The sequence below is a fragment of the Schistocerca gregaria genome, chromosome 3, assembly GCF_023897955.1.
Source record: "Schistocerca gregaria isolate iqSchGreg1 chromosome 3, iqSchGreg1.2, whole genome shotgun sequence".
Lineage (NCBI taxonomy): Eukaryota > Metazoa > Arthropoda > Insecta > Orthoptera > Acrididae > Schistocerca > Schistocerca gregaria.
In genome coordinates, this window is record NC_064922.1 from 696,035,833 (window position 1) to 696,048,749 (window position 12,917).

Sequence of the window (12,917 nt, forward strand, 5' to 3'; positions counted from 1 at the left end):
TGCTGTAGGCCGTCGTTCATCGAAGTGGTGGCACAAACTGTTTTTCTTTCTTGTGGATTTGCCAGTTGTCAATTCCTACGTTATGTGGAAGCTACAAAAGACAGAAGCAGATCAGTTAACACTTAGATTGCACTTAGCAAGGCAGCTTATCTCTGGCTTCTCAAGTCGTAAGAGAAGAGGATGGCTTGTTCATTTTCAAACACCAAATAGAGGTGTGTCTGGAGTACCAGATGAAGTTTGTCTGGAGAAAGTTGAAACTCATTTCCCTACAAAAGGTGCAACAAACAGAAGATGCCGCCAATGTAGCGCCAAGAACAAAGGAAAAAGAACAAAAATAATGTGTAGCAACTGTTGTGTACCTTTGTGTGTAGCACCATGTCCCGTAGTACGTCACCTTAGTGAACTCAAAGGACAATATGAACTGATACAAATATAAATGTAATGTTTAACATGTTTTTATACTAAAAATAAAGGAAATACATTTTTTTTTAATTAGCAAGTGAAGTTACTCCAGAGTTCGATGGGAACAATAGCTCCCACAATTTTTTTTTTTTATACTAGTAGGCTAAACTCTCACTTTCAAGATTTAAACTATGATATTGTGAACGGTTTCTTAGCCCAATAAAGTGTTCATAAAAAGTCTACAACTTCCGGAAATAATTTGGTCACTAAAGAGATAAAGGAGAGAAAGAAGGAAGAGACTACTACTAAACAACATCAGCGTCACTCTGTTAAGGAAATAGTATAATTTACCTTACCTAACGTTCCAAGTCGGTAATTGATGGTTACTAATACGACATCATGGTCCAAGAGAAAATCCGGTCCATAAACTGAGCCACCGCCATAGAAAAATCCTCCTCCATGAACCCAAAACATGACTGGCAGTGGACTGGATGGTGACAGCTGAAAAGATTTATATTGTAACAAAACAGAAGAACGTGGGCACATAGGAACTGAACAACAACTGTATGAACACTCATGTGCAACGACATAAAGCTACTGGCTACATTACCATCGCAGGGCGCATGTAGTGCCCTCTGTAGAAATTGCATGTGTAGCAGCAAAATAAATATTTGAGAAACATTTTAAAAATTATTATAAAATTTAGAAGCACGTGAAACGAGTATTCTAGTATTAACACTTACTTCTCATACGGAAATAGTTCTAACTTTCAAGAACTGAAAAAATATCTCAGTAACCTAAGAAAACAGGGTACCTCAGGTGTGTAGACGTTGAGGTAGAGGCAGTCTTCAGACCCAGACACTCCAGTATGGAAGAAAAAGTCGTCATTCTGTACGCAGTCGGGCCCACGCACAGTGGCATCTCGGATGTGCACCCACCCATCTGGCGGCTGTGGATCCTGTAAATATGTGGGCACATTACTAATTACTTCATTGCTATTTATCGTACATATATCTGAAGATCATCATCAGGAACAAACCTTTCCCTTCACCCCAATGAGGGAGATGCTTTCTGAATACCGGACCACCAGTTCCCGATTTTGTAAAAAGATTTATGTTTGCATCGGCACAGCAGCTTAAAGGAATTATGGAACACCTACGTTAGTAGAAAGTATGAAACTGAATAAAAGTCTGTGGCTTCGTTATTAATATTTCACCAGAGTGAATGGTAACTTGTAACAGTTACACATTCTTCGATATAAACATGCCATCAAGTTTTGATTACGGATAAGTGAGACAAATGCGACTTGCTGCAGTATGTTATACTTAATTTTATCACCGCTTAGCACATACTACATTAATATAATACATTAATATAATAGTACGAGGGTGGTTTGAAAAGTTCTTGGAACGGAATAGAAAAAAGTACTTACATCACTGAAACCTTTTTATTTATTATTGTAGTCTCCTTGTAGATTAATGCACTTTGATCAACGATGTTCCAGTGCCTTGATCAAATCTCTAAAATGAGTTTCCTCCAGGCGTGCAAAATAGTTGTCTACTCCGGCTACCAATTCTTCGTCTGAAGTGAATCTTCGTCCATGAAGAAAAATTTTCAGTCTTGGGAAGAGATGGAAGTCTGACGGAGCCATACAAGGTGAATAAGGCGGGCGTGGCAACAATTCATAACTTAGTTCGTGAATTTTGCCATGGCGACAACACATGTGTGCGGGTGCGCATTGTCATGATGGAAGATGACTTTCTTCCTTGCAAAACCTGGCCTTTTTTCGCGTGTATCTTGTTGCAGTTTGTCCAGGAGGTTAGCTTAATATTCTCCAGTAATTGGTTGCCCAGTGGGGAGATAATCTACAAACAGAAATCCCTTCACATCCCAGAACACATGCCATGACCTTTCCCGCCAAAGGAATTGTCTTTGCTTTCTTTGGTGGCGAAGAATCAGCATGTTTCCACTGCTTTGACTGTCGTTTTTTTCTCTGGGGTATAGTAGTGCACCCAAGTTTCATCTGTGGTCACAAACCGGCGCAAAAAAACCTTGTTCGTTTCTCCTAAAAAGGGCCCTAGATTGTTTTGATAGGTCCATTCTCACGCGTTGAATTTCAAACTACTGTAACTTGTATAAGAACTATAATTTACTTACCCAAGTTCTATATCTTCTCGCCACATACTGGTGCACTTGGACGAACTGACGTCCTGTCCTCATGCTCGACAACTACCGCTTAAAAAATGTTAACAGCCGAAACTGGCCAGTAATGGAAAATACACAATAATTTCTGTCGAACGCGAAAGTGCAGTCATTTTAGGTACCTGAAATGTGATTCACCTTCTGTAATGAAGTGCAAACCAATTTCCCTTAGTAGTTGTTGTTGTGGTTTTCAGTCCGAAGACTAGTTTAATGCAGTTCTCCGTGCTACTCTATCCTCTGCAGCTTCTTCATCTCCGAGCAACGACTGTAACCTACATCTTTCTGAATCTGCTTACTGTATTCATCTTTTGGTCTCCCTCTACGATTTTTGCCGTTCATACCTCATTCCAGTATTAAATTAGTGATCCTTTGAGGTCCCACAATATGCCTTATCAACTGATCCCTTGTTTTGGTCAAGTTGTGCAACATTTTTCTCGTCTCTCCAATTCTGTTCAGTACTTTCTCATTAGTTACATGATCAACCCATCTAATCTTCAACATTGTTTTGTAGCACTACATGTCGAAAGCTCCTATTCTCTTTTTATCTAAACTGCTTATCCTCCATCTTTCACTTCCAGACATGACTACACTCCCGACAAATGGCTTCATAAAAGGCTTCTTAACATTCAAATCTATAATTGATGGTAACAAATTTCTCTTCTTCAGAAATGCTTTTATTGCCATTGCCAATCTTCATTTTATATTCTCTGTGCTCAGACCATCAATAATTATTTTGCTGCCCAAATACCAAAACTCATCTACTACTTTAAATGTCTTCTTTCCTAATCTGATTCTTCTAGCATCACCTGATTTAATTCAACTACATTGCATTATCCTTGTTTTACTTTTGTTGATGTTCATCTTTATCCTCCTTTCAAGAGACCGTACAATCCGTTCAACTGCTTTCCAAGTCCTTTGCTGTCCTGACAGAATTACAATGTCATCAGTAAACCTCAAAGTTTTCATTTCTTCCCCCTTAAATTTAATTTCTACTCAAAATTTTTCTTTGGGTTCTTTTACTGCTCGTACAGTGTACGTATTGAATAACATCAGGGATAGGCTACAACCCTGTCTTACTCATTTTTCAACCACTGCCTCCCTTTCATGTGCCTCGACTCTACAACTATCGTCTGGTTTCTGTGCAAGTTGTAAGTAGTCTTTCGCTCTCTGTATTTTACTCCTTGTACCTTCAGAATTTCGAAGAAAGTATTCCAGTCAACATTGTCAAAAGCTTTCTCCAAGTATACAAGTGCTACAAATGTAGGTTTGCCTTCCGTAACCTGGTCAGTATTGCCTCACGTGTTCTCACATTTCACCGGAATTCTACGTGATCATCTTCCAGGTCGGCTTCTACCAGTTTTTCCTGTCTTCTGTAAGGAAACCATGTTAGTATTTTTCAATCATGAATTATTAAACGGATTTTTCGGTAATTTTCACACCAGTCAGCAAATGCTTCCTTTGGAATTGGAATTACTACATCTTTCTTAAAGTCTGAGGGTGTTTCGCCTTTCTCATACATCTTGCACACCAGCTGCAGCTGTAAGAGTTTTGTCATGGCTGGTTCTCCCAAGGCTATCAGTAGTTCTGACGGAATGGCTTTTACTCCCGGGGCCTTATTTCCACTTAATTATTTCAGTGTCCTGTCAAATTCTTCTCGTACTATAATATCTCTCATCTCATCTTCATCTACGTCCACTTCTCTTTCTATTATATTGCTTTCATCTCTTTCTAAAGGCCTTCTGTATACTCCTTCCAACTTTCAAATTTCTTTTCTTTGCCTAGGACTGGTTTACCATCTGAGTCTTGTTATTCATATAGCTGCTTCAGTTTTCTCCAAAGGCCTGTTAAATTTTGCTGTAGGTGTATCTATCTTTCCCCTAGTGAAATATGTTTCTAAATTCTTAGATTTGTCCTCTAGCAATTCCTGTTTAGCGGGTCTCATTTTTTTAAACGTTTCTATTCCCTTTAGTATGACTCATTGGTACCATTTTTAAATTTCTACCTTTCATCAGCTAAATTCAGTATCTCGTGTATTATCCAGAGATTCCTATTAGACCTTGTCTTCTTACCTATTTGATCCTCTGCTGCCTTCACTGTTTCATCTATTAAAACTACCCATTCGTCTTCTACTGTTTTCCTTTCCCCTGTTCTAGTCAACCTCTGTCTAATGCTTTCTGTGAAACTCTGTTTGTTTCAGCTTATCCAGCTCCCATCTCCTTAATTTTCTATCTTCTTCCAATTTATTCAGTTTTAATCTCAGTTCATAACCTGTAATTCGCGGTGAGGGTCCACATTTGTCTTACAATTTAAAATCTGGTTCCGAATCTCTGTCTGGTCATTATATAATCAATATGAAACATTCTGGTATCTCCAGGTCTATTCCGCTTATACAACCTCTATTTATTATTAAATTATGCTCGGTGCTAAATTTTACCTGGCATCTTCCGCTTTCATTCCTTTCTCCCAGTCCATATTCACCTACTATTTTTCCTTCTCTTCTTTCCTACTATTGAATTCCAGTCCCCATCACAATTAAAGTTTCGTCTCCTTTAACTATCTGAATAAATTCTCTTATCTCATCATATATTTCTTCAATCTCTTTACCATCTGAGGAGCTAGTTGCCATGTAAAGCAGTATTACTGTATTGGAGTGGGCTTCGTGTTTATCTTGGCTATAATAATACATTCACGATGCTGTTCGTAGACGCTTACCTGCATTCCTATTTTGTTATTGATTATTAAACCCACAACAACATTATCCAGATTTGACTTTGTATTTATAACCCTGTATTCACCTGTCCAGAAGTCCTGTCCCTCCTGCCACCAAACTTCACTAATTTCCACTATATCTAACTTTATCTGTTTCCCTTTCCAAATTTTCTAATCTACCTGTCCGATTAAGGGAATGTCAGATTTATTTTCTCCTGATGAGGATATCCTTCTCAGCAGTCGGCACCTGGAGAACTGAATGGGGACTATTTTACCCCTGGAATATTTTATCCAAGAGGACGTCACTATCATTTAACCACGCAGTAGAGCTGCATATCTTTGGGAAAAATTAAGCTGCAGTTTCCCCTTGATTTCAGATGTTCGCAGCACCAGCAAGGCCATTTTGGTTGATGTTACAAGGCCAGATCAGTCTACCATCCAGACTGTTGCCCCTGCAGCTAATGAAAAGGCTGCTGCCCCTCTTCAGTATCCATAGGTTTGTCTGGCCTCTCAACACATACTCTTCAGTTGTGGTTGTACATACGGTACAACTATATGTGTCGCTGAGCGTGCACGTCACCCCACTGAGAGCGTGGTCCACGATTCATGGGGGATGGGGGTCGGTGTTTCATAGAAAAAAACTTTTAAAAATTATGGTAAAATATTGTAAAAATTTTAGGGTCAGCTTGTAGGTGCTAATGCTCTTTTATTACGGAATCAAGGTACAACCAGTTTCGCGATAATGAACCACAATTTCATGTTAAATTTGGTGAGTTACATTAAGCCATTAAAGCAATAAGTTCTCCCAACGTTCTATAAGACACATATCATGACACAAACAAATGTAATGGATGTTGAAAGATCCATCAATATTCGTAGATAATTGGGGTCATCAAAGAGAGATTTTCCAATTTGGACACGCAGGAAAAAAGCCAGTGAGGTTCTGGGAGGTACCGACAGGAACGTGGAGCATTGGTGACTCCAGTGCCGTGGTCAGGTGTCTTAAGGCGCCCGGCTGAGGCTCTATGGCGCGAAACGCCCGAGCAATGCGGTCCCAGAAATTCTTGACTGTGTTTAAATCCATCGTACCACGAAAAAACGAACTGCATGTAGGGGTGGACAATGTCCCCAAGGATAGATACATACTGTGCTGTCCACGATAACAGGATCACCCATGGAACGCCATGATAACATTCCCTAGAATTTAATGCTTTCTAGAACGTTGAACAGTGTTTGCTTTCAGACGTTTCACGCCTTACGCGCCAAAGGCCATCTGTCAGATGGAGCATAAAACGTGATTCATCTGAAAAGGCCACCTGTTGCCACTCAGTGGATGTCGAGTTGGAATAATGGCCAGCAAATTCCAGACTTCTTCGCCAACGAACAGGGGCCAGCGCGGATTCATGAACCAGGAGCCTATTGCGGAAGCCATACGTAGCAACATTCGCCGAACAGTCGTCGAGAATACACTGCTGGTTGGCCTTAGGTTCGTCTGGGCTGTCAGTTTGTCAACCGTTTCAAATCTATTTACCTGTAATCTCAGCAGCCGTCATTGATACCTGTCATTTATGGCCCATGCACTGCAGTTGCCTCAGCGCCGGTTGATAGTACCATTCTGCCATGCACAAGATACTTTAAGCATGGCCGCAAGAGAAAAGTTTACAAAATTTGTCTTTTTGGAAATGCTTCAGTCCTTGATCCAAGAGCCAATGAGAACACCCTTTTGGACGTCAGGCAAAACATTCCGTTTCTGCATTACGAGAATGACTGCTCTGTTTTCCATATGCCCCCCCCTCCCCCCCCCCCCCGCCCTCAATCCCGACTTGCTTCATATACACCCTCCTGTGATAGTGCTGCCAGCTGCCTATTGTGAGTGTTTACTGCATCTTGACGTCAGTCATAGGTGGTGGTCACGTTAAAGTGAATGGATCGTGTGTTTTATCTGTAGTACTCGGCTGTGTTATCCCAAAGTTACTTGTTCATATGACAGTGCAGTCTCTTACAGGACCACATGTCGAGCGTTATGTGATAGGTGTTGTGAATCGAGTTACAGCGCAAAACGCCACGGAATGCCTTCCAAAAATCAAAGAACAATGCACATGGCTAACTATTCAACTATTGAAAATGAAACTGGAGACATTATTTTGAACGAAATTTTGCTGATGGTAAAGTGTTCAAGGCAATTTATTTTATGATAACATGTACATTCGAACAAAATCCACAGCACCATCTAACAGCCCTACCTCAACAAAGGTCAAAATTTAATAACGATTGTGGTGTTGCTCACGCTGCTAAATACTGCATTTTCGGGCAACTACAAAGTTATTATGTGGCAGGTGTCATTAGATCACAGTTAATAAAGTCATTTCATGTAATAATGAATAAACTAGGCACTCATCTTTTCGTATTTACCACGCTGGTCTCGTTGTAAAATCATGGCTCAATCGTCGAAAATGTAGGTGGTGATGATTCCAAGCTCGGATGCAAAGAGCCCTAGGTTTTATTCTGCTATATTCAAAAGTTTTGTAGATGCGCTTTACAAACCATTATTGAAGATTACACTTTTTCAGGACAATGGTGGTGTACAAAAGTAATCAGCACTCCGAATTAAAGTTACACTTCTTTTTTATTACTTTTGCTGCAATATCACGTAACACACAAAACATCACTTCACAATGCAAAACATACTCGAAAACATGTTCCTCACTGTTAAAGTTCACATTTTATAAGCTGACTACAATATGCGTCTTTCCAACAGGATGTCCAAGACTTGAATTTCTCAACCTACGACTCTCTAACTACAAACTAATAATCGCTTACGCTCCCAAAAATCAGAGTTACAAGTACGACAAAGATCATAGTGACAAAAGAAAGAATACACACAAGAATAATATCATTGCAGTATAAACATAGCGATGTATGAAAGTACCTCTACATTAATGAAATCAAATCTGAATGTTGTCTCATAAATACGTTAACTACTTTACAGAAACACTGTAGAGTATTGCTGATATCGAGAGGTTCAGGTGAGCTGCCGTAATGGTTACGTAATTCAAGTACCATTACAACCATTTTAAAACTCTTTAAAGAAAATTGTTCCCAGACACAGTTAGTACTTGAATTATTTTACGGCCCAACCAAGAAAACCAAAACATAATTCGTGGTTATTATAAATGATTAAACGATTTCGTAGATTTGCTATTGCAACATTATTTGACATATTGTCGCTAGGCTTTGGAAACATATAGTAAAACTGAAAATTTTCTTTTGACGTGTTACAAGTGCTCCATGTGTGCAATCATGGTTCAACAGATATCAAGTAGATAAACAAGTTCTTTCCACGAACGGCACAGGGTATCAGTCTGTTCAAAAGCGCTGTTAATGCGAGCTCGCAGTTCTGATATGTTTGTTGGCAGAGTAGGAATAAACACTAAATCTTTCACGTAACCCCACACGAAAAAACCCGATTAGGTCAGGAGAGTACGGAGGCCATGACAAAAATCATCAAACCCACTGTGACTGATGCATCGGTTTCTCAATTTTCTGTTTAAGAACTCACAAACATCATGATGGAAGTGGGGTGGAGCACTCTCCTGTTGGTAGACAAAGTCCACACTGGTGGTCTGCAGTAGTGATATGGGCCAGTTTTCCAGCATGTCTGGGTGCATGTATCTGTTAAAAATCTATTTGCGGAAGAAAAAGGGACAGTAAATTTTAGACCGTGAGACTGCACAGAACACACAAACTTTTGGTGAATCTGGAATGTGCAGCGACACGACTGTGTGGGGATTCTCTGCCCCCCCCCCCGCCACAAGTCGCACGTTCTGCTTGCTCACTGTGCCATTCACAAAAATGTTGCTTTCTCTCTGAGTTTCACAAAAAAAGCCATCCTCTTCCATAAGCTGCTGCGACTGTGTCTGACTTCGTCATCTTGAGTCATAGCTTCTAACAATTCCAAGCAGTAATGCTTCAGCTTCATTCGTTTTCTTAAGAACTTCCAAACTGTCTGTTCCGGTATGTTCAGCTTTATGCTTGCTCTGTTCGTCGACTTCTGTAGGCTTCGTGTGAAACACGCCCGCACGCGGTCGACCGTTTCTTCACTCGCTGCAGGCCAACCCGGTGATTTACTCTTGCAGAGGCATTCTGATGCTTTAAACTGCACATAACATCGCCGAATGGAGTTTAGAGCTGGTGGAGTTTTGCTGAACTTCGTTCTGAAGTGTCGTTGCACTGATACGACCGACAGATGTGAGCGCATTTCAAGCAGAACCACACTTTCCCACCATCTGTCGCCATCTTGCCTAACTGATCATTGCTGTGATCTCGTGACATAAAACTGAAGTGTGGCTGCAACGAAATAGAACTTTTTTATGTTTTCTATGTAAGATTTTGTGATAATAGGTCAATTAATGTAGCTATAGTTAATTTATGAAGCCGGTTCAGTCATATATAATAACCTTGTGTTGTTGGTATTATAGCTGTCTGAGACACCTCCTTTGATTCAGCTCATTCTTCGTCCACGTAGGACCTATCGCAACTATAGCTTACTGACAATACACTCTATTGTGTTCGCCCAGGACATTTGGAATCACAGAGATCAGTCTCCTTGCCCGGTTGCTTGCTCAAGGGCCTCAGCTGCCCTCACACGGGACGTGTTTCTCATCGCCAAAGCACTCCAGAAGTGGTGTCTGTGGTAGTTACCATCCGCTCTGAAACGGCCTCCTACATCTCACGGAACATAAAGTGTTCCTCCTTATGATTGGCGCCCACAGCTCTCTCGAGCGGCAGTTCTCGGAAGTATCTAGGGCACGAGTCAAACAGTTTCTTTACAAAAATGGACGAGCGTGAAATGTATAAACTCTGTTACCGATCATCGAAAAAGAGCGGAAAAAATCGCAGAGAAGATTTTGGACTCGTTGTTGGCTTTGACAGCGATGTGCCGGTAGAGGAACACTACATAATGTTGTACGACGATCTGGGATACATACTAGTACAAGCTATTCGTTAACTCAATTGGATCTCCATCTTATTTTGGGTTTCAAATTGGATATAGTTCAAGTTTATTGTCTAAAGTCGTTCTGAGCAAGCAAAATCCACCATCTCTAAAGCAACGTGCTTCATCACATACGTTCCACGATCGGAATTAGTTTCGCTATTTATTCGAATGGAGACGTAGATCTTTGCAAAGCTTTAACCATGATGGGCCTGATATTTACCGGCGAGATACAAAATTGAGGCAGGCCATAAAACGAAGAGATAAGTATGTACATTTTAAACATTCATGATAAGAAAAATGTCCAGTGTGTAACTTCTTTTTACTTCCTAACGCAGAATACCACTCACGTTAATATCTCTAACACTGGGGGAAGATTCCAGTCATTGGCCTATGTAACAAGAATTTCGGCAAATCCATTTTTTATAATAAATAAACAACGACTGTTCCAGATGATACATCTATTAAATTAACCCAGAATCTTTTAGAAAATAAAGACTAAAAAAAGAGAAAGCAGCTAGACGCGAACATGCTGCTTATCTATTCGTTGTTTACGGTGCTATCAACTGCGTTACAACTTCGACATTGCAGTTGCGTATCAGGTATATGGTACATTGATACCCTATGACAAACAGTGCCAATAACGACGGGCTTTTGAGAGAACATCATTGTGCTGTACCTTTGAAACACTATGCCTTCATAGCTCACACGCTGTGAGCCTGTACCTGCCGATATGTATCTTCTCGTCATTTCATAATGACAACTATTACCTTCTTCGAGAGATTCTCATTGTGCTGGTGCTTTGAAATCACTTAAATTCATATCACGTACTCTATAATAGTAAAAGAAAGCCATCAAACACGGAGATTTACTCCTTAAAATATGGCTTCTCCTGAGCTCTGCTTGTGACGTAAAACCGATGCCGCATCTCATTGGCTACGTTCCTCTCTGCGAGCCAACTATATGACATGCCTTGATCCTCGCTTCCCACTTCGCCGTTTCCTCGCTGACATTATCTGCTCCTTGGCCACGTACGTTTCACGACCTCTGAGAGGACGCGTAGGAGGTGACGACCTCGCCTACCGTGACCGCCTGCCGCCTTAACCCGTTGTCACACGGGACGAGACAGCTAACGTTGACGTGAACGTACACGGAATATCTCTCGTCACGAGACACAGCGCCGTCGCCACAGGGCACGAGCTGGTTGGCGTGATTTTGCGCGCTCAGCGATGTCAATCGGCGGTTATCGAATATAAGTGGCTCGCAAATCATACGGTTTGTTCACAAGAATGGATGCGCGTAGAATTCCTACTTTAGCTCTATTGAAACGAGCATGTCTTCCCCTGTGGCCGTATGCTACCCATGTCGTTCTCTCTGCGGTATACACAAGGAAGAATTTTAATATCCATGAAAGTGTAGTAAGACAAAAATGTAAGATACATTTCCGCTTACGAAAGACATAAATTTATAAAATGGTTCAAATGGCTGTGAGAACTATGGCGCTTAACATCTGAGGTCATCAGTCAGCTAGAAGTTAGAACTACTTAAGCCTAACTAACCTAAGGACATCACACACATCCACGCCCGAGGCAGGATTCGAACCTGCGACCGTAGCGGTCGCGCGGTTCCAGACTGAAGCGCGTAGAACCGCTTGGCCACACAGGCAGTCCAATTTATAAAAGTTCACCAAATCAAACACACCCACTTCTTTTCCAGTCATTTTATTCTATGTCTATTCTCTGCAAACCACCGTGAGGTGCACAGCAGTGGGTTTCTCCCATTGCACCAGTTATTAGTGTTTCTTAGAGTTCTATTCACGTATAGAGCGCAGGAAGAATGATTGTTTGAATGCATCTGTGCGTGCAGCAATTATTCTAATCTTATCCTCACGATTCCTATGTGAGCGTACGTAAGGGGTGGTAGCATATTCCTAGAGCAATCATTTAAAGTTGGTTTTTGAAACTCTGTTAATAGACTTTCTTGGATTTGTGGCAAAAACTCTTACCAATAACTATTCATCTCGAGACATTCAACGTTCTGATGCTTAGAAACATCATCTATTCATAGGGTGTAACTCATCGAATATTGGCTTCTGCTGAACACGACAATTACAGTATGGGATCTTGTTTCATGCCTGTGACGTAGGGAGAGTTCTTGCTTCCTGTTGTTTCTTCGGTACGTCGCACATTGCCGAAATATCTCAGAACTTGTATTTTGTTTCACATGACGAAACCGCGTCTCTACGAGAAACAGCAGGAAGTGACTTCACCAAACGCTTTAAGCGCCACGTCGACTTTGGTTCACTCGTCCCGTATGCCGACGGTCTTATCTCTTCGTGTGCGCGGCGTCCCCGCGCGGATATTCTCCTGTCGCCGGAGAATCACAGCAGTCAAGCCATCCTGGCGGCACACCAACAGCTGCTGTTCGGTGAGTGAAACCGACGTGACTGCATGAGCTAGAGCCGTGAAGAACTGTCACGTTCGAAGGTAAATGCGAGATTCGAGAAATATCGCTTGTATAGGCTGATGAAGCAAAATATAAAAACAAAAGTTCAATTTTCCCCGTCACCAGTTATCCGTAACGACTGCGTCAGATTATTTCATGTGGCGGT

The 12,917-nt window shown here is 41.1% G+C and overlaps 1 protein-coding gene across 3 annotated transcripts in view; it reads right to left on the reverse strand.

Annotated features, from left to right (window-relative positions):
* Positions 1-12,917, reverse strand: part of LOC126355941 (juvenile hormone esterase-like) — a 101,740-nt gene that overhangs the window by 48,563 nt on the left and 40,260 nt on the right. For all 3 annotated transcript variants that reach the window (XM_050006524.1, XM_050006525.1, XM_050006526.1), the window contains exons 2-3: positions 1,217-1,360; positions 759-903 (exon numbers count right to left, since the gene is read on the reverse strand). In XM_050006524.1, the coding sequence (XP_049862481.1) occupies positions 759-903; positions 1,217-1,360 (289 nt within the window). The remainder of the gene's footprint in view (positions 1-758; positions 904-1,216; positions 1,361-12,917) is intronic.